Source organism: Elephantulus edwardii, unplaced genomic scaffold (assembly GCF_000299155.1).
Source record: "Elephantulus edwardii isolate Elephantulus edwardi_28Jun2011 unplaced genomic scaffold, EleEdw1.0 scaffold00056, whole genome shotgun sequence".
NCBI lineage: Eukaryota > Metazoa > Chordata > Mammalia > Macroscelidea > Macroscelididae > Elephantulus > Elephantulus edwardii.
This window is the reverse complement of record NW_006399806.1, coordinates 7315289-7335992: the sequence shown is the minus strand read 5'-3', so window position 1 is coordinate 7335992 and position 20704 is coordinate 7315289. Positions and strand designations below refer to the sequence as shown.

The window sequence follows — 20704 nt, the reverse complement described above, 5'->3', positions numbered from 1 at the left end:
ATTGCAAGAACATGGAAACAGCCCAAATGTCCAACCACAAATTAATGGATTGAGAAATTTTGGTACATTCACACAATGGAATACTATGCAGCATGCAGGAGCAGTAACTTTGTAAATTATTATCTAACTTGAAAAGGACTGACGAGCATTATGCTGAGTGAACTATCTCAGTCCCACAAGGATAAATATTGTATAAGACTGTTATTGTAGAATGAGTATAAGTATCCAGGAGGGGTGGGAGAGGCTGAAAGAAGAGGGATATGGATGTATAGGCAGAAGAGGGGATTAATCATTGGGTTGTACAATTCAATGGGGGGGAGTGAGGAAAACGGAAAGAACTTGAATTTGTATTAGAATTTTGTAAATAAACTATTGAAAAAAATTAAAAAAGAAAAATGTACATGGAAACTGGTGGCAGGAGGCAGTGAAGTTTTCAGGAGGTAGTGAGATTGTGCTTTTTCTATAGCAAGCCGTTCCATCTATCACGTCATCAAAATCAGCATCAGTTGGTAAAATAGAGTGCTAAAAACTGGTTTTAATATATCTTTCCTCTTTACTGATTATAAGGTATAGTATTATTTCTTCAAGACTATAAAGGCATGAAACAAACTTAACACACTGAGAAACATTTGGTTAGACACAGGCAGTCATAAATCTTTATCCTATAATTACCTAGAATGAGGACAGGAAACTGAAGGTTAAAGAAAATTCTATTTTGAAGCAGAGTTTATATCAGAAGCCTCTTGATATTTATTTCAGATGTACTAATTTATTTGTAAGCATATATTGTTTTCAGGAATTGAACAATGGTGATAGAAAGCAATTTTAAATTCTTATGATAAGAAACATCTACACCTTCTGAATGTATTATTTCCTTATTGACTCCAAGATTGAAGGATGAACTTAATGGCTCTTTGCAATGAAACCAAGTATTAGTTTTCATCACTCGGGTAACATTCTTTGCTTTAGGGTCATATTCAAATTGCTTTGATCCATGGGAAAAATAGAAGAATCCTAAAAAGAGAGAGAGTCATGATTAGTTTTCTTGCACAATTATACAATAGCTGATAGCTGCGTTTTTTTATTTTATGAAGAATAAAATAATTGAACATTATGAAAAGCAAAAAATCAATGACATGATTTACATATATTTTACAGTACTATTGTCATGTGGGAAATCTTACTATTTTACTAATATTATCATTATTTTATTTTTTGAGTAATCAAGATATTTTATTTTAAAACTTTCCGAGGCACCTTTACAGGTTAGCCAGTATGTGAGTAATCTGTTTAGTCAATGGAATCAATCACTATTTAATCAGTCCTGCTTCATAGTGACCCTATGGGTGCAGGGCAGACCTGCTCCAGGGGTTTGGTGGGTTTTCAAGAATTTATTTTTTCTTTATTATTTTTTGTTGTAGAAAATATACACAGCATCACATATCCATCAATCCCCACATGCATGATTTAGTAATGGTAATTCTGTTTGACTTATGCAGCATTCTCACTCCCCTTTCCCCTACCTCGTTAACATTACCTCACAACCCCCTGGGTTTCCTTTCAAATATTTTGAGTTGCTGTTGTAAACTTGATCTTATTTAGATAATTTTTAAGATAGCACAATGCTTAAGGCACACATTCATCCATTATTTTTATTTCCCTGAAGAGAAAGCCAAGGTGTACAAATACACTGTAGGAACTTCAAACCTTTCTATAAAGACTGTGTTGGAGATTCTCAAACTAGGTTTCAAAAAATTACCTCCATGAGAGGAAAAAGAGGGCCCTATGGGTTGGGTTTTGGACCCTACATCTTCCTTTATCTGTTTATCCAGCTTATCTGTTTTATTAGATTCCATTTTGTTTCATCAAAACAAAAACTTTTTTTACATCCTTGATTATCTCATGGATAATGAAAAATGGCTAAAGATGCCAGTAGTATCCTTGAAGAGAAAGTAGCCGGGATGTGTGGATTTAGAATTCCTATGAATGATTAAAAAAATACAGATTTTTAGACCTTACCTACAATTCTACTGCTTAGAAAACCTGAGAGTGGGACTGAAAAATTAGTTTTCCACATATATTCTTTAGTTCATGTGCTCATTCATGTTTTAGACTTAGAATTTTGTAAGAGGTGACTTTTTTGGGGTATCTTGGATAAGTGATAACTAAAAATATTTTAGTTCCTTTTATATAAATTTGAATTAGTATAACTGAGAGAATATAATTTAGAACTTAATGATTCAGTTTGTTATAATGCTCACTGGATCAATGTTTATTATTGTACTTAAGAGCATGGCAGCTTTATTTGTAACAACCTAAAACTGGAAATAACCCAAATGTCCAGCAAAAGATGAATAGATACACAAATTATGATATATTTATACAAAGAGGAATGAATGGAGTAATCTCAAAATAACTTTGAATTTTAAAGGTCACACAAAAATGAGTGTAGGTATAAGGCCATTATTGTAAAAATAGAAGGATAATGAGTAAAACATGTATAGGAATTCTGGGAGGAAAGGGGTGGGAGTAGAGGGGTGATGATGGGTAGGTGCAAAACCACAGGGTTGCATAATTTGGTAGAGGAAGGTGGGTGTGAAGGAAATGGGAAGGATCCAGCAGGGACTGGAAAGACTGGATAATGATGGGTAAAGTCCAATGGTAATTGATTTTATGAAACATAATGCATAGGAATGATTGTATGAAACACAATAAAAAGGAAGAATAGTGTGAAACACAAAGTATATGAACTTTGTGAGCAAACTAATATAAAATGAAAAAACAACGACAACCCCATATATCACTGTCTAGGAAAAAAAAGAAAATCCTAAAAATAATTACCCAAAGGGTTATTGGGTGCTCCTGCCCCACTTAATAACTGATTTGTAATCATGCCTTCAAATTGTACTGGAGAAGAGTCTTGAACATACCATGGACTTCCAAGAAAATAAATAGGTCTGCCTTCGAGAAGGTGAAACCAAGTCTCTCCTTGAAGGCTAGGATTTTGAAGCAAGCTCTGTCTCACAAACTTTGGGCACGTGGCCAGGAAAGACTGGTCCTTGGAGAAGGACATCATGCTTGGAAGGATGGAGGGACAGCACAGGAGAGGAAGACCCTGGATGAGATGGTTTGATAAAGTAAATGGGGTAATGGGATTGGTGTGTCAGAATTAGTGAAACTGACTCTGGAGAGGGGAGAGTTCTGAGCTGCTTGCTGTACATAGGGTTGCTATGGATCACAGGTGACTTGAAGGTACATAACAACAACAACAACAACAATCAAAGGTTTTAATAAAATAAGTTAGTGCATAGGCACATTATCATATTTTTTTAAAAAATGAATACATGCTAAGCAATTTCATATCTGTATGATTCTGAAAAAATGTTAACTTCTCTACTGTGTCAGCAAGTAAAACAGTGGTTGCTGAAGGATGGGAGTGGTTGGAAGGGGCAGAGTGACAGATTACAGATGATTATGAGGGAACTTTGAGGGCCAAAGAACAAGTTCATTAACTTGATTAAGGTACTGAATTAAGAAGCATGGATGTGTGTATTTATTATGTTATAATTTATTAGATTGCTTTTAAAATGTATCCCATTTATTGCATCTTAATCATACCTCAGTAAAACTGTAACACTAAAAAAAAAAAGAGTAGTCAGATTAAACTGAAATTGAAGCTTCGAAGGTTTGCACTATTTTCTTTCATTAATAAAGTCTCCTAGTGTTCCAGTAGTTGAGGGGTTGGTCCTTACCTTTATACTGGAAAGCAGCATCAACTCGGATGCCTATGCCTGGAAAGTATTTTACTACCCTCTTTGGATATCCTTTGTCCATGGTTTGGGTCATCTCATCATACCTGGATAAATAGATTTGAAAAGTTTCTGATGGCTCTTTGTTTTGGGGAATGTAGTTCTTCTACTATCTAGCTTGAAATCAAGATAGAGGTGTGGAGATGAAGAAGGTTTGTGGTTGCTTTTATGCACCCTCAAGAAGAACTGGAGCATAAATTACCCTCTGGAGGATTTTCAGAGGTAGAAAAATTACACAGGAGGAGTTTGTCCAACTTTCTCCTGTGGGGGAATTAGTGGATTCAAACTGTATGCCTTTGGGTTGGCAGGACAACTGCTTACCCACTAGGTCACCAGAGGTCTCAAGTAGATCTAGTAGAGAAAAACTAACTGGGTACATATATGTATACATATTCATATTATATATACAAGTATAAATATATACCTATTGGCAAAGATTATGTTTGGTTGGATCATTTACAATGTCTTAAAACAAGGAATGATCACACATAAAAGATGCATCATTCATTAGATTGGCACTAGATTCTGAGGAATTGTTAAGATGGAATTCCACCTTGGAGTTTTCATAGAATTTTACATCTCTCTTGTTCACTCGTTATGTGATTGTGTGCATGTGTGTGTGATATTTGCAATTTGATTGGCATCACTAGCTTTCTTATTTGATCTTATCTTTGTTTTTTAATTTGGAGAAAAATAGTTGGGTTCTTTAAGCCAGATTTCAGTTTGGTACATTTTTTTTAAAAATTTATTTATTTATTTTTCATTTCAATGAACATCTACAGAGATTTTGGAATTCCATTCATTCATTGTTGCACCCTTCTCCCCAGTGTCATTATGATGCCATGTGGTGATTTTTCTCAAGAGTCAATTTCCTATAAACTTACCTCCAGCACCAAATACCTACAAAGAAATAGGTTTTCCTTGTGATTTTGTCATAGACAGCTGCATCAATTTTTCTCACATATCTTGGAAAGCCAAGGGTATAGATAGATTTGGGATACTCTGGCAAAATAGCATATCCACTGATCATCCAGAAACTGTCATCTAGGAAGAGAAAGTGATTACTCTCTTTTCTATTTCCTTAAAGGAGAAATTGGTGTCATAAGAAATTTGAAAATAACTAAGTACCTGCTTTCTATCAACTATAATTGTTGAAGACTAATAATTGTGCATCCCTGTTTGTTCCTTCCACTTTCTTTGGAATTACACAAAAGAAATAGAAATTATACAAATAATAAGAAATAGAAATTATACAAATAACATATACTTGTAGTAATAGTGTGCTGGCCAACTGGTTAATATTTCACTGGTTACTTTTAAGTTAACAACTTTGTGAAAACTACCAAGTATGTTTGGGCCTGTTCCCTAAAATTCAATCCCCTAGAGTTCTCAAAGGCAATTACCTGATTATTCTAGGTAAAAAGTAAAATAGCTAGATTAAATGCTGGGTATTCAGTTAATTTTAAATTTTGGATAAATAATTAAGAATTTCAAGAGTATAAGTGTTTCAAAAGTTTTCATGAGCACACGTCTAATTTAGTAAAATAATTTCTTTTTTATATGAAATTCAAACTATCCAATGTATTTATTTGCCCAATTTGGTAGCCCTACAAGAAAAAGAGCATAATGAAGAAATAGATTATTATTTGGTTGAAAAAAGCACATTATCTTTAGTTTTTATGCCACAGGTTTCTTTTATCCTTGTGCAGTGAGGATTTATTTATCTTCAAAGCCACAGAGAACTCTTGATTGGTTTGTTTTTGTGTCAGGAACCTAAGATTGAGGCAGAAGCCTTGTTCATTTTATGAGTGAGGATGATACTCATCATTGCCTTCATGTCAGAATGAAACCCCTGTTGACCTTCAACAGGTTTCTGGAGGCCACAAATCTCATGGCAGGAGATTGCTCACCTTTCACTCGTGGAGCAGCTGGTGAATTCCAACCACATGTCTTTGTGTTGGCAAACCAATTCCATACCCACTGGGTCAAGATGATGTTATGTGCATCATACTACCCACTGATCAGTTTAGCCATACCAAGTAAACAGAGGAATCATAATGGTCAAAATTACTTTTAAAAATCAGAATCTTATCCCTGGGATTTTCATAAGCAGCTTGAATATTCACTGGCAGAGAGGGCCAGAGCGATGCAATTGATTCAAATTCAACATCAGCGATGTCTTGGTATATCCTCCAAAGAGATCTGTGATAAACAGAAGACATTTTATACACAGCTTCTATGTATATCTATATCGATGAAAGAATTACAATCATAAGGATGTCTTTTATCTAGTCAGTAGATATTTCCTTAATAACTTACAGATTATTGCCTTCCTTCCCCAGTAAATCTGACTGGCTTTGAGTTGAGTCCTGTTCTTTACACTTCCAAAGTCAGGAGATGCCTTTATTCCCTCTCTTTTTTTTTAGGGTAACAAATAACTCACAGAAATATTGTAAATAGTTCTGCATGCCCAATGACCTCATGAACTCCAATGGAGAAAAATTCAAAGTTATAGAAATTTTACTTTCATCATAGAACATTTTTTGATGCTGATTTCTGAAATAAGATATGATTACTTGGGTGATACCAAAATAATTCCTCAGCAATTTGTTTCTGGCTGTAAAATTCTTTGAGTCTATGAACAAACTTTAAAAGTCCTACATTCCATTTCCCTCCACAAGCAGCAAACCCATTGCTAATATTTTTTCATGGGTTGTTTCTCAGCCGTGGCTGTTAGGAGTGTGACAGTGACCACATGAAATTACACTGTTAAGGTAGGGCTCTTGAGTCAAAAAAGGCTTGGTCTAAAATAACATGAAGATGGCTATATTAAAGAAAGTTTCACAGTAACTTCCACTTCAACTTCTAATCCAATGAAAATTTACAAAAACATTACTTAAAAACTTTTAAAAATAATTTATTAAATATTATGAGATATGGGTTCATAGAAAAACATTTAAACAATATTTTGTTGTTGTTATGTGCTGTTGTTAAGTTGGAAATGACCCATAGCTGATACTCTAATGAGTTTTGAGAGGCTGTAAAGAAGTAGGGTGTTAGAAGAAGATAGATGCCTTTCAGTCATGGAGTTGGAGAAGAGTACTGGATATCCTATGGACTGTCAAAACAACAAACAGATATGTCTTGGAGAAGGTGCAGCTAGAGTGCTCTTTGGAGGCAAAGATGGCAAAGCTTTGTTTCTCTTACTTTGGGCATGTTGTTAGAAGAAACTACTCTTTGAAGGGGGACATCATACTTGGACAGGTGGAGGGGCAGCGAAAGAGAGGAAGACCCTTAAAGAGTTGGATTGACACAGTGATTGCAGCAATGGACTCAAGTGTATCAGAGTTGATGACAATAGCACAGAATAGGATAGGATTTAGGTCTATTGTTCATAGGGTCGCTCTGAGTCTTATTCCACTCAATGGCACCTAACAACAACAACAAAAAGCATGGGGGAAGATTGATCATCTTTCTCCCAAGAAGCAGCAGGTGGATGTGAACCACTTGCCTCTGGGTTGGCAGCACAATTCCTTACCCACCGGCCACAGGCCCTATGTAAACAGTATGGGAAGGTATAAAATGGAAAATAAAAGACACACATTCTCAGCAACCCTATTAGCTTCCACCTTTTCTCTTTATATCTCAAAACTGAAAAATATTCATAGGAAATTGAGATATTTAAGGAAGAGTGGGTTTACCTGCCTTTAAAGAACATGACTTCTCTGCGGAAGGTGGTGATAGCATCAAAGGTCAAATTGGGATCACAGGCATGGGGTAGAGTGATTTTCTTTGGCTTTGCAGGTGTTGAAGGCAAACCTCCATTGATTTAAAAAGAAAAAAAAAACACAACCAAAAACCACAGTGAATGAAGAATATATGAAGATGTACCTTACTGAAAGGCTTTACCTATTTTCTTACCCAGTTTCAAGTACTGATTTTCCTTAATTTCCTTTCTTGAAAGCTTTCTCTTTCGTTCACATGTATTCAGACTCGTAATTGAACTCACCATAGATGGACTGAATTCCACTGATATCATCCTGAGACAATGGGTACTTGTTAGGATCCAGGGAGACATAATTTGGGAACATCAATGCTGTTTGATCATTGGAGTGAGAGAGTCCCAGTGAATGACCAAATTCGTGGGCAGCCACAAGAAACAAGCTGAATCCTTAAACAAACAAAAGAATGAAGAAACTTAAAGCACAAGAGTCAGGCAAATGGACAATGGTTGCATTTTAAATTAAGAAGTAACTGGAGTCGGGGATGTACTTGAAAGGGTGGGGTGAAGGGTGAGAAAAGGCAGGTGGAAAAACTAAAAACTTACTGACATTTAGTCATTTAAGACTCAGAGTGAAACCTCCATTGTGTTTCTGAGCCTGTCAATCTTCAGGAGATAAGACTACTAATTTTGTCTCCCACTGATAATCAGTGAATTGAACTGCTGAAAATGTGTGGCATTTGGATTGGAAGAATAGCACAATACACCTTAAACCACCAGAGCACCTATTATAAAGCACATAATGTGTTTAAAGTATGCATCATTAATTTTTTAGGAAATACTCCTGAGTGCTACATAGTATTCCATTGTCTGACTTTACCATAATCTTTCAATCCAGTTGTTTGCTGGTGAACATTTGTTGGACTGTTTCCATAGTCACGGTATTGTAAATAACACTGCTATGAATATTGGTGTACCAGTCTCTGTTCGTGTCTTAGTTCTGTTTTCCTTGGGGTATATTCCTAGCAGTGCAATAATTAGGTCATATAGGGTTTCTGTGTTCAGCTTTTTGAGGAAACACCAAACTACCTTCCAGAGTAGTTGTACCACTTACAATCCCACTAACAGTGTATAAGAGTTCCAATCTCTCCACATCCCCTCCAAACCAACATTTATTGCCGTACTCATAGCAACAATTTTAAAAAATGGTGTATAACATGGGGGAGGCTAGAGAGCATTACACTGAATGAACTAACTCGGGCTCATAAGGACCAATGCCAAATAAGATCATTATTATAAAAACAGTAGCTATTAAAAAATGTAACTAGTAAAATATATATCTATCTATATCTATATCTATATCTATCTATCTATCTATCTATCTATCTATCTATCTATCTCTCCAAATATTTAAGAGGAGGGATGCCAAGGGTGGGGAGTGGGAAAATCATGGGACTGTAGAGTTTACTGGATAGAGAGAGGGGACGAAAGAATTAGGATAGATCCAGTGGGGGCCTGAAAAGACAAGGTAGTAGAGGGCATAGATCAATGATGACTGATTTTATAAGTTGTAATGTATGGAAAAGATCATAAGAAACACAATGTAAATATAAATAAAACAATAAAATAAAAAAAAATACTCTAAGACTAGTAATTGGTATTAGTCACCTTATGATGAAATAAATATAACCCAGAGTAATAAGCCAATGGTTTGAACAAGGTATCTTAATATGAACTCTCTGAACTTTGTATGTCAATCAGTATAAAGTAAAGTTTTAAAAAAGACAAGGGAAACAAAAAGTGAAGCAAAGAAACTAGGAAGAAAAAAAAAGATACTGTGGAGTCAGCTCTGGTTTATAGAGACCAAGTGTCCAAGCATCTCCCCGTCATGTGCCATCTTCACAGTCTCTGCAGTGCTTGGTTAAGTGACTGTGCACATCCATCTCATTGGCTGTCTTCCTCTTTTTCATTGATCCTTTCCATGATTTTCTCCTCCAGGGACTGACCCCTTCTAATAACATGTCCAAAGTATGTCAGACAAAGTTTTGTCGTCCTTACTTTGAACGAGTGTTCTAAAATAGAAGTTGGCTTTTTTTGTTTGTTGTTAGACTGCTATATGGGGTCATGTTCTTTACTTCAGGGGCTCCTTACTAGCTGTAAGATAAAGTCCAAACAGCATAAAATGTATAGCCCTTTATGATTTAGTTCCTGCCTTTTACCAATTTCATACTTCATTTTTTTAAATTTAATTTTAGTGTAAGTTTACAGAGACTTTGGTTTTCCATTCATTTATTGTTGCACTTTTCTCCCTGCCCAACCTCCCCCCTCGCAGGTCGCTCTTCTCTTTGAAAAGTAAAAGAAAAATTCTTTCATTGTCATGACAATAATACCTAATTTTATATCCCTTTTAAACAGTTCCCTTCCTCATCTGTTTCAATGCAGTGTATATTATTTATCCCCTCTTTCTCAGTCTCCCCCAAACCCCGAGGTCAGTCCTGTTTTACAACAGTGGCACTATGCAGTATTTGTCCTTTTGTGACTGAGATACTTCACTCAGCATAATGTCTTCCAGGCTTACCCATTTTGAATAATATTTCGTGAGTTCCTTGTTTTTCAATGCAGCGTCGTGTTCCATTGTGTGAATATACCACAGCTTCTCTATCCACTTGTTTGTTGATGGACACTTGGGTTGTTTCTAACTCTTTGCTATTGTGAACAAAGCCATGATAAACATGGGGGTATCATATTTCATTTTTATATTCCGTGAACATTAGCCTTGTTAAGTCACTTAAAATTGATCATCTGTATCATAGTCTTTCTACTCTCTTTGTCTTTTTAGTCACCATTCTTTCTGGCTGGAATACTACCTCTCTCACCTCTTCTTTGTCCAGCTACTACATTTATTCCCTGTGAATCTTCCCAAGAATCACCTCCTTTATGAAGTTTCCTTACTCCCCCTACCTTCTAACCGGGCTGAGCTAAATGCACTTTTTCCACTCACGTAGACTCCGTGCTTAAATACATCATAGGCCATAAAAGACTGCACTGTGTGTTTCTTTCACCAAATTGTGTACCCTTGAGCAAAGATATAACTTCTTAATAATTTCTTTCTGGTAACTACTAAGATGACCAGGAGCATGGACAGTGGATGTGATAATGTTTATCTGGATAAAATACCCAGATAAACTTCCTTCACATAATCAGAGTGCACCTTTACCTCCTCTGAACTCTAGGTCTGGACTGGTATTTCTTCTTTTTACTCCCATCTCACGGCCATGCTTCCTTTTACCCGAGCGCTGATTATTTAACTGGCTTCTAATTGTCATCTGACTATCTATGTGTCATCTAGACTGTAAATCTCAGTGTCTTGGACACTATTGTTTAATCCATTTTTAATCACAGATGTGGGTCATAAGAGTACGTGTTCGATATGAAATCACTTTATTTATCAAAGATTTGTGGCAGAAACATTATAGGCTCTCAAAAACTGTGGGGAAAAATACAGCAAATCTGTTTTCTTTTGCACATTACACATTCAGACTTTCATAAGTATTTTCCCCCCTCTGCTTAGTATGTCTTCAATTCTAATCATCATCGTTATTTCACCACAATCACTATGTATCAGCAACATAATAACCAATGTCAATCATTTTCCGAGTTCACCCTGGGAAAGTGCTTTTCAAGATTCTTTCTCTTTACTAGAGGTAATTCTTTTATTTCCTACAATCAGACTTTTACTATATTTATTGTATGGACAAGGAGTTGTGCCCAACACAAAGGCAAAAGGTTTGAATTTACCAGCTGCTCTGTGGGAGAAAGATGGGCAATCACCTCCCATGTAGTTTACAACCTCTGAAAATCTACTAGAGGGACAGCTATACATTAGTTTTTACTCAATAGTGATACACAGTAATAGTAGTTACAGATGTAGTACTTACAGGTTAGAAATCAGAGACTTAGAAAACGGATTACCTTGTTAAGAGTCCTTTGGCAATTAAATGATGGAGGTGAATATGCATATTTTGCCAAATTTATCATTTAAAATTCTGCTCAGAGTGAAGAATATGTTTGCTTAATGGTTTAAATTTTTATTTGTGAATAAGGAGACATTTTCCTCCTAAAGTCTTGAATGAACTAAGAGTTGTACATTTGGATGTGGCCAAGGACTCACAAATTGTACTTTTAGGGAAAAATACGAAGAAAACTCTTTCTGGAACTGTTGTTTGGTTGACTACCCTGAACTTAGTCAAATGTTATAGTTATATTTCTATTAACCCCAGGTCTTGGTTACCAATCTTTTCAGTTTTTAATAATGCACCCACCCTATCCTCTTTGTCTCCTTCTCGTTGTTGGGTACCATTGAGTTAGAACCAATCTTTTAGTGACCTTTCAGTGGTTTTTCAGAGGTAGTTAATGCCAAGGGGAAAAGATAGCCCATAATGCAGTATGAGTAACACTAATTGCAGTAGTAGTTGTTGTCTGGTGGTGTTAATTCCCCCCCCCATTTTTTAAATTAAATTTTAATGAATTTTACAGTGACTTTGGATTTCCATTCATACATTGTTGCACACTTTCCTCCTTACCCACCCCTCCCCCATGCTTTGTTTGTTTTTTAAGGATTGATATTTTAAATTTTGTTTTACTCAAGATTACAGAAAAGTTAGATTTTCATTCATCCATTGTTACACATTTTCCTCCCTATGCCTCCCACAGTTCATTTAAAATAAATAAAATCATTCATTGTTGCATAATTTCCTCTCTTCCCGACCACTCCCCAAGTCCACTTTGCAATGCACTTTTTATTCTAGACTATTGACGTACAAATATTCCTTTTAAATAGTTATTTCCTTCATCTGTTCCAATGTAATATTCATTATTTATCCCCTCTTAGTTTCCCCCAACTTCCATAATTTTTAACTTAGGAGAGTCCATGTGAAAGAGTAGAACTGTTCTATAGGGTTTTCTAGGCTTTAATCTTGATGATTTAAGGGAGCTCTGGTGTCCTAATAGTAAGGAGCTGTGCTGCAATCCCAAAGCACATGGATGAAGTCTATCAGCTGCTCCTCTGGAGAAGGACGGGCAATCTCCTCCCTTGCTATTTACCTCCTCTGAAAACCTGTTGGAGAGTGAGCTACGAGCCAGTTCTGATTCTACTGCACATAACAAGAAAAACAACACTTTTAATGAGAATAGATCACCAGGTCTTTACACATGGAGCAGCTAGGCAGGTTTGAACTTCCAGCCTCTCTTGTTCTAAGGTTAACTTGCACCAACAATGTGAATAAAAGGTTAGTGAAATCTTTAGCTAACTTCTGCCTCTCACTTTTATTATCTTTATATCACAGGACATACAGACCATGTGATGATGAAGGCAGATGAAACTGCCTGAATTTGGACTTCTCTCTGGAAAAGTAAATCTCTGTTCTTTAAAATCACCACAGCAGTGCTAGATAAGATAGTCATCTTGGAGTATGTAAAAGCATGGAGGGAAACTGAGAAATTTCTAGGGAAAAAGAAATTGATTCAAAACTGTTCTTCTGGTGGATTTCAGAGTAACACAATTTTGTTTATAAAGAAAGTTAGGCTCACCTTCACCATCCTTGGACCAGTTTTCATCTTCATCGAAGTGTGTGTCTCCACCCAGACCCAGACCAGGGGGGAAGGCATGCCCGAGCACTCCCAGGGGGCCATCAAAATAACGAGGACACCAGCCATGGACTGAGATACAATTCATGGGAGGAAAATCAGTCACTTTGCCTCCTAGGAGAAATATAACTAAACATTTTCTTCTGTTAGAAATTTTACCTTTGGTTCTGAAGGCGATCATGATGTCTGCAATCCCTTTGGATATCCTGGTAAATGTTAGTGGGGTCACCTTGCTCCATACGGCTAATGCTTTTTGGATAGCCTCATTTACATCTGCACGGGTCATATCTGGAGTGTAGTTCATTATTCTTAAAAATCAATAAAAATACATAAATATATAATTATGGACAAACATATTGCACATGCCAAGGGGAAAAAATTAGGTTAATTGGAACTATATTATTAGTTGACATTTGCATAGCCCTATAAAGTACTTTTTAATTTGCTGTGAATTCAGTTTTCTAATCTTCCCGGTAGTTAGGTTAATAAATGAGGATCAAAAGAGTTAAATGACTTCTTGAAGATTGCTCTGTAAGTGAAACAAAACCCAAAACACACTGTCTTTTTGTCAATGCTGAGTCATGGCAGCTCCTTCATAAGGTTTCTAAGAGCACGAATCCTCACAGGTAAGACTACTCAGCCTTCTAGTTACCTTTGAATCTCTAATAGAAGAGAACATATGTATACTCTCAAAGAAGCAATAAGAGTTCATGTTATTGGCATTTGCTATAGAGTGGAGCAACTGATGTATTAAAACTGCTGATACTTTGGTTCACAGCCCAGTGTGTTGTATACTACATGATCAGGGTACCTCAAGTTGATTCCCTGAGTAGGAGAATGCTAGCCTCACATACGCATTTGTTATGTATATGGATGTATTACAAGTATGTCTGATAAGGAATTGAGGTTTATTTTATTAAATCATTTCTTGAAACAAGTCTTGTGTATATATCTGACATGAAAATTCTCACGTGATGATTACTAAATTATTCAGTAAGAGATTTCTCTATTTTTAGATTCTCTGTCTTCCTAAATTTGTTTTTAACCTCAATTTCTGAGTCTTAGTAAGATGAAGGAAGAACTCTGACCGATTCACTATGGCCAGTTAGGTCTCTAGAGTTGAGGTCAAAGTCACTGCTTCCATCTCAGAAAGTCTTTGGGCATCTGAAGCTAGATGGTGGAATTCTGATCCTGAACTTATTAGGGGCAGGTAGAGACTAGAAATTAGAGTTTATCAATGGAGCTGGAGCATTCTAAGAGCTGAGTGACTCGGGCTGGAGGAAATATTGTATATTACAATTTTTCTGTGCTTAAAGCTGCATAGTTGTTTGGAAGAATCAGGGGACCTATTGAACTAGAAAAAACTGTAGTCAGGGACCTCTCCAAATTACCAAGAAGTGATAATGTTAGTTTGAAAACCAAGATGTTTTGGATTCAGACCATGGTCTTTTCAATCATTTGCTATGTATCTGAGAGCTGGACAATGATTAAGGATGATTGAAGGAAAATTGATGTCTTTGAACTGGTGTTGGAGGAGAGTACTGTGAAAAAAAGAACAGATATATTGTGGAGAAAGTGAAGCCAGAATATCCCTTGGAAACAAGGATGGCGAAGCTTCATCTTGCATGTTGTTTGTTGTTGTTTTGTGCCCTCGAGTCGTTTCCGACTCATAGCGACCCTATGTACAACAGCCCTAAATCCTGCTCTAGCCTGTGCCAATCGCATTGCCTCTGACACACCCATCCCGATTACCCCAGTCACTGAATCAATCCACCTCATAGAGGGTCTTCCTCTCCTGCGCTGTCCCTCCACCCTACCAAGCATGATGTCCCTCTCCAAGGACCAGTCCCTCCTTACAACATGTCCAAAGTATGTCAGACGAAGCCTAGAATCCTTGCTTCCAAGGAGTAGCCTGGTTTAACCCTCTCTAGGATGAATCTGTTTGTTTTCTTGGCAGTCCACGGTACATTCAATACTCTTCTCCAGCACCACAGCTCAAGGCGTCAATCCTCCTTCTATCCTCCCTAGTCATTGTCCAACTCTCTGATGCATAACAAGTGATTGCAAAGACCATGGCCTGTATCAGGCACACCTTAGTCTCCAGAGAGACACCGTTGCTCTTCAGTACTTTGGAGGGGTCCCTAACAGCAGACTTTCCCATCGCAATACGTTTTTTTATTTCTTGGCTGCTGGTGCCAAGAATGTTGACTGTAGAGCTGAGCAAACTGAAGCTGTGAATGATCTCAATCTCTTCGCCATCCATCCTGATGTTACCAATTGGTCCAGTGGTGAGAATCTTTGTCTTCTTGACATTGAGTCTCAGTCCATACTGAAGGCTGCAGTCCTTGACCCTCTGCAGCAAGTACATGAGGTCCTCCTCAGTTTCAGCGAGCAGGGTTGTGTCATCTGCATAACACAGATTGTTAATAGATCTTCCACCAATCCTGATGCTACACTTCTCCTCATACTTTGAGCATATTGCTAGAAGAGCATCAGGACATCATGCTTCAAAAGATGGAAGTATAGTGAAGGAAGACCCTTAACCAGATGGATTGACATAGTGACTGTAGCAATGGGCTTGAGTGTGTCAGGAAGTGTGAGGATGGAACAGAATAGGACAAGATGATTCACATCTGTTGTTCATAGGGTCACTATGACTATGAGTCATACTCACCAACACCTAACAACAGCAGCAGCAACAACAACAATTGAATGCTTTGAGAGCGTTGGTGGTGTAATGGTGAGGAACTACATTTTTAACCCAAAGGATCATGGTTCAAATCCATTAGCTGCTCCTCGAGAGAAAATGTGTAATTTACTGCTTCTGAAAACTTGCTGGAGGATCAGCTATGAGTCCATCCCAACTACACAGTACACAGGTACATAATAGGTAACAATAACACTGAGTGCTGCACAAAGGAAATGTTCAGTAAAGCAATAATTATTCCTTGGAGATTATATTTATGCCCTTCTAGGGGATACAATCAAAGGAAACGGGATTTATTTTAAGAGTCCTTGGGTGATATAAATGGCTAACCTATTCAGTTGCTAACCAAAAGTTTGGAGGTTAGAGTTCACCCAGAGGCACTGATAATCTACTTCTGAAAATCAGACACTGGAGACCTGTGGAGAACTGTGCTCCTTTGACACATGTGAGGTCTTCAAGAGATGGAGTTGACTTGATGGCAACAAGCTTTTTTTTTTTTTTTTTTTAAAGTTGACAGAAGCATTACCTGTATGTGATGTTGCGTTTTCTCCACCCTGGAAGAGTGTAACCATACTGTCCAACATCAGGCACACCACATCTGGGCTTCTTCATGATCTCAAGAGTGCTCGAGTCCAGTTTTCCAGTCACTGTCAATCCAAAAAAGGCTTGCATTTCACGGATTTTGCCAGCTAGGAGACTTCTGTTCTTGCTTTGAATGAGATGACTCCCTTCTATTTCAAGAGAGTAGAACTGGTTGAGATATGCCTGCCAAAAAGACAAAAAAAAGGCATAGACTACAGGAGCGGAATGTCTCCTTCGGAGAAGACAAAATTGCGCGGAATCCTCTTTGATAGTAGTGAGGTTTAAAGGAAATATGGAGTCAAGTATAGGAAGGAGTGAGGGAGGAAAGAAAGGAAGCAAGCAAAGAGGAAGAAAAGAAAAGTGCTCTGTTCTTTCCATTTCCAAGAATTATCTGAACTGTGTGTGACCAGAATTAACCAAACCACACAGCCCACAAGACTCCAACATTCACAGGAAAAAAAAAATCAACCTTGTGTATGCTAAATGATGATGCATTTTACACATGTTTGCTGTTAACTTTCATTTTAATATTTCCTAGAAACAAATCCTAGAAGACATAGGTGATTTTTTCCATTTTAGAAATTCAACTGATATAGCCAGATAGGACTAATTAACTGGGCACATTTTTTGAGGACATCTCCAAAGCTATGTATTTTTCAATTCATTTAAGGGTGGTGTTATTTAAACTCAAGGATGTTGAGTCAGCTCCAACTAAGAGTGACCCTGCTTGAGGTTTTAAATCACACAGGAAGTGAGTGCCTTTCTCCCACTCAGGTGCTGGTAGGTTGGGTTCTGACTGCCAGAGACACTCTGTCAGCTCATGGGTTAGGCAGAGCAACTCTGTATGAAGTGCATCACCAGAACGACCTCGATTTTATCTCCAGTATCTTGAGCCCATTCTTCCCCCGCCTTCAAAATGAATTAATTAATTTTAATGAAAGTTTATAGAGACTTTGGATTTCCATTCATTCATTGTTGCACTTTCCCCCCTGTCCAATTTCCCCCACTAGTTTGTTCTTCTCTTTGAAAGTAAAAGAAACATTCTTTCATTGTTATACAATCCCTCCCCTAAAATCCACTTCACTATGCAGCCTTCCTTCTCGACTCCTGTCACGACAACAATACCTAATCATATATCCCTTTTAAGCGGTTCTCTCCCTCATCTGTTTCAATGCAGCATACATAATTTATCCTATCTTTCTCAGTATCTCTCCAACACCGATGTCACTGCATCAATCTGTCTCCTTGGAAGCCATCCTCTAACCCTCTAAGCCTTTCTCTAACCCTCCATCTTTACCAGCATGGTGTCCTTTTCCAAGGACAGGCCCCTATTGACAACATGCACATCCTACGGGGCAGTTCTATTCTGTCACACAGGATCACTATGCATGAGAAGGGATTGGATAGCACCTCTGATGTCAGAGGTACTATCCAATCCACTTTCACATGTTGCAATACATTTGACTGATTGGAACTGTCCCATAAGGTTTTCTATAATGTCAAATTTATAAGAACAGATTGCTAGCTCATTCTCCTGAGGAGCTTCAACAATAAATTTGGTTCTATTTGTTGAAAATGCTTTTATAGAAATCTCTATTTTTTTTTACAATTGCTTCTTCTTACTAAGAGCCTGCCAATTCTAACCATTTTTTTGAGTTGTAGAAAATCCTCTTTCTCACATCTCCACCTCTAACCCATCTCCATATAACTCTTATGGAGTTCCTTTATATACTTTTGTCTGAGAAAAGGAAAAACAATCTCTTAAAAGAAAATTTTAAACTTCTTTACATGAATTTGCTGTCCTTTCACACCCATCAACAATTGATAAAATGGATTTTACTGACGGTCTGTTAGTAACGTTTGTTGAGACAGTACCTGAGCCAGTTGCATGCTTTCTTCATTATCCATCCTTTGGCCTCCTGGACACACAGAAGAAAATGTGATGAGGAACAGAAATAGAAATGGAAGATTCTTCATTCTTCCCTCCTTTCAGTTGAAGCCTGAGTCTGTTTGCATAGAATTTAGAAAAGAGTAGTGAGACGTGGCATGATATGGTTTGTATTATCATTTAATTAACACCAGAGATGGGAATTTGTCATGAAGCGTGTCATGATATTGTTATTTTTTTCTTAGATTGACTTGATTTTGCAATTGTAATCTGAAATTGTTTTGTAACCACAGCCATTTCTTATAATTTAATTTAAAAGAAGATTCTATGAAGTGAGATGCCAAGTTACTTTTGTCCTTTCAAAATTGAAGCTTTTTGGACACATGAGCATTTGAAAGTTTAGAAATTTTTTTTTTAGTGAAACTAAAAAATATCATGATCATGTGGTGTCAAGAAAAGATCAGTGACTCAGTATTTGGATTACATTAATTATCTAATTCATCTGATATCTTTTAAGCACCTGATACTTGACTACAACTGCAAATGCAAGTAATATATTTCCCCATCTTGTTGGAAAATATAGTTCATTGTTTATCCATTTGTACTAATGCAAGACAGATGTTCCTGTATGTTTCTGATCTTGTTGAAAAACAGAGATAATAAAATATTTATCCATTTGTGCTGATTCAAAACAGGCATTGCTATGTAGTTCAAACAGCTGATCCTCTCAATTGTAAAATGAGCAAGAACTGAGTGGGGATGGCCGTGTCTGACTTGTATTATCTCTACAAAGGGGAACTGTCCCTGTCAACAGTAGACTCAGCATAAAACCAATTCTCATGAGGTCAGACAAGTCCCCCATGCTCCTGCACTTCTTTCTACTAATTTCAACACCAATCTTATAGCTTGCTTGGGCTTGACATCCATTGCAATAGCTCCTAGAGCACAATAAGCCGCACTCATAATTACGAGGTTTATTAGGGAAGTTAATGGGATGCAGTTTCAGTTGGAAACAGGAAACAATTTCTCAGTCAGGACAGCTTCCAAACTGTGCTCACAGGTCCTTCAGAATTCAGCCTCATGGCTTTAGGCCCATGTTTCAAAGCTTTTAGTCCTGCAAATTACGGCGTCTCTCCCCTCCCCTTGCCCCCAGTTCTTAAACAAATTTGGGTGGAGGCTCCCAGCTCTGGTTCCATAGGGTGGCAGTCCCAAAGTCGTATCTGTCTTGTGTCAGATCTCTGGTTCTTTGCTGCAGTTGCTGTTGCTCTCCTGTAGGTCTGAATGGTATAAGAATCTCTAACCCTGAAGGGCACACTGCATTGCTGCTTCTTTTTTTTGCAGGTGGTGAGACTCTCAAATTCTGCTAAATGTGCTCAATTTAATGGCAAGACTAGTGAATCTCTTTATGGATAGACTAACATGTCCTATTTGTATATTCCTGCCTATCCACATGAGAAAGTCAAAGTCAACGGGTTAGGTAAGTAATTTTGAACAATAAACCCTTGACCTCACGATTAGTAACAATAAGGTCAGTGGTTTGAAGGCACCCAGTGGCACCTGCTGAGGATCGTTAAACAATGGCTATAATAGTACATAGAGAGGGAACTGTTAGATGTTCAATCTAGATTTAGAAATAGGCCATGAAACCAGGACTATCATTGCTGATGGCAGATGGATCCTGGCTGAAAGTAAAGAATACCAGAAGAATGTTTATATGTGCTTTATGGACTATGCAAAGACATTTGACTATGTGGATCACAAGAAAATTATGGCTAACATTAAGAAGAATGGGCATCCCAGAACACTTAATTGTGCTCATGCAAAACCTACACCTAGAATAAGAGGCTGTTGAACAGAGCAAGGGGAACAGCATGGTTTAAAATTAGGAAAGATGTGGATCAGAACTGTATATTTCCTCCATACCTATCTAACCTGTATTCTGAGCAAATTATTAGAGAAGTTATACTCTGTATAGAAAAATATGACATCAGGATTGGGGGAAGGTTCATCAATAACCTTTGTTAAGTGGATGCTTGCTGAAAGTGAGGAAGTCTTGAAGCAATTGCTGCAGAAAGTTAAAAACTGCAGCCTTGAATATGGATTGCATCTCAACATCAAGAAAACAAAAATCCTCTTCACTATGTTATTGTACATAGGCTTGCTGTGAGCCACAGGACACTCTACGGCACATAATAACAACAACATACAAAAGTGACCGATTGTCCAAAAACACAATGCATATAAGTTATTGTATGAAACACAATGCTAACGAAGGAATGCATGGAACATAATGTACATGGATGAAAACACAACGCATACAAATTTAGTATGCAAATTAATATAAAATAAAA

At 37.3% G+C, this 20704-nt stretch overlaps 1 protein-coding gene across 1 annotated transcript; it reads right to left on the bottom strand.

The window, feature by feature from the left end:
• Nucleotides 1-769: 769 nt before the first annotated feature.
• MMP27 (matrix metallopeptidase 27) lies at nt 770-18442 on the bottom strand. The gene is made up of 10 exons (XM_006887306.1): nt 18341-18442; nt 16410-16648; nt 13336-13484; nt 13120-13248; nt 7819-7980; nt 7511-7628; nt 5881-6011; nt 4694-4853; nt 3753-3856; nt 770-1014 (listed from the first exon to the last, which is right to left on the bottom strand). Exons 1-10 carry the CDS (start codon nt 18440-18442, stop codon nt 770-772), a joined length of 1539 nt encoding a protein of 512 aa, XP_006887368.1.
• Between the last annotated feature and the right edge of the window lie 2262 nt (nt 18443-20704).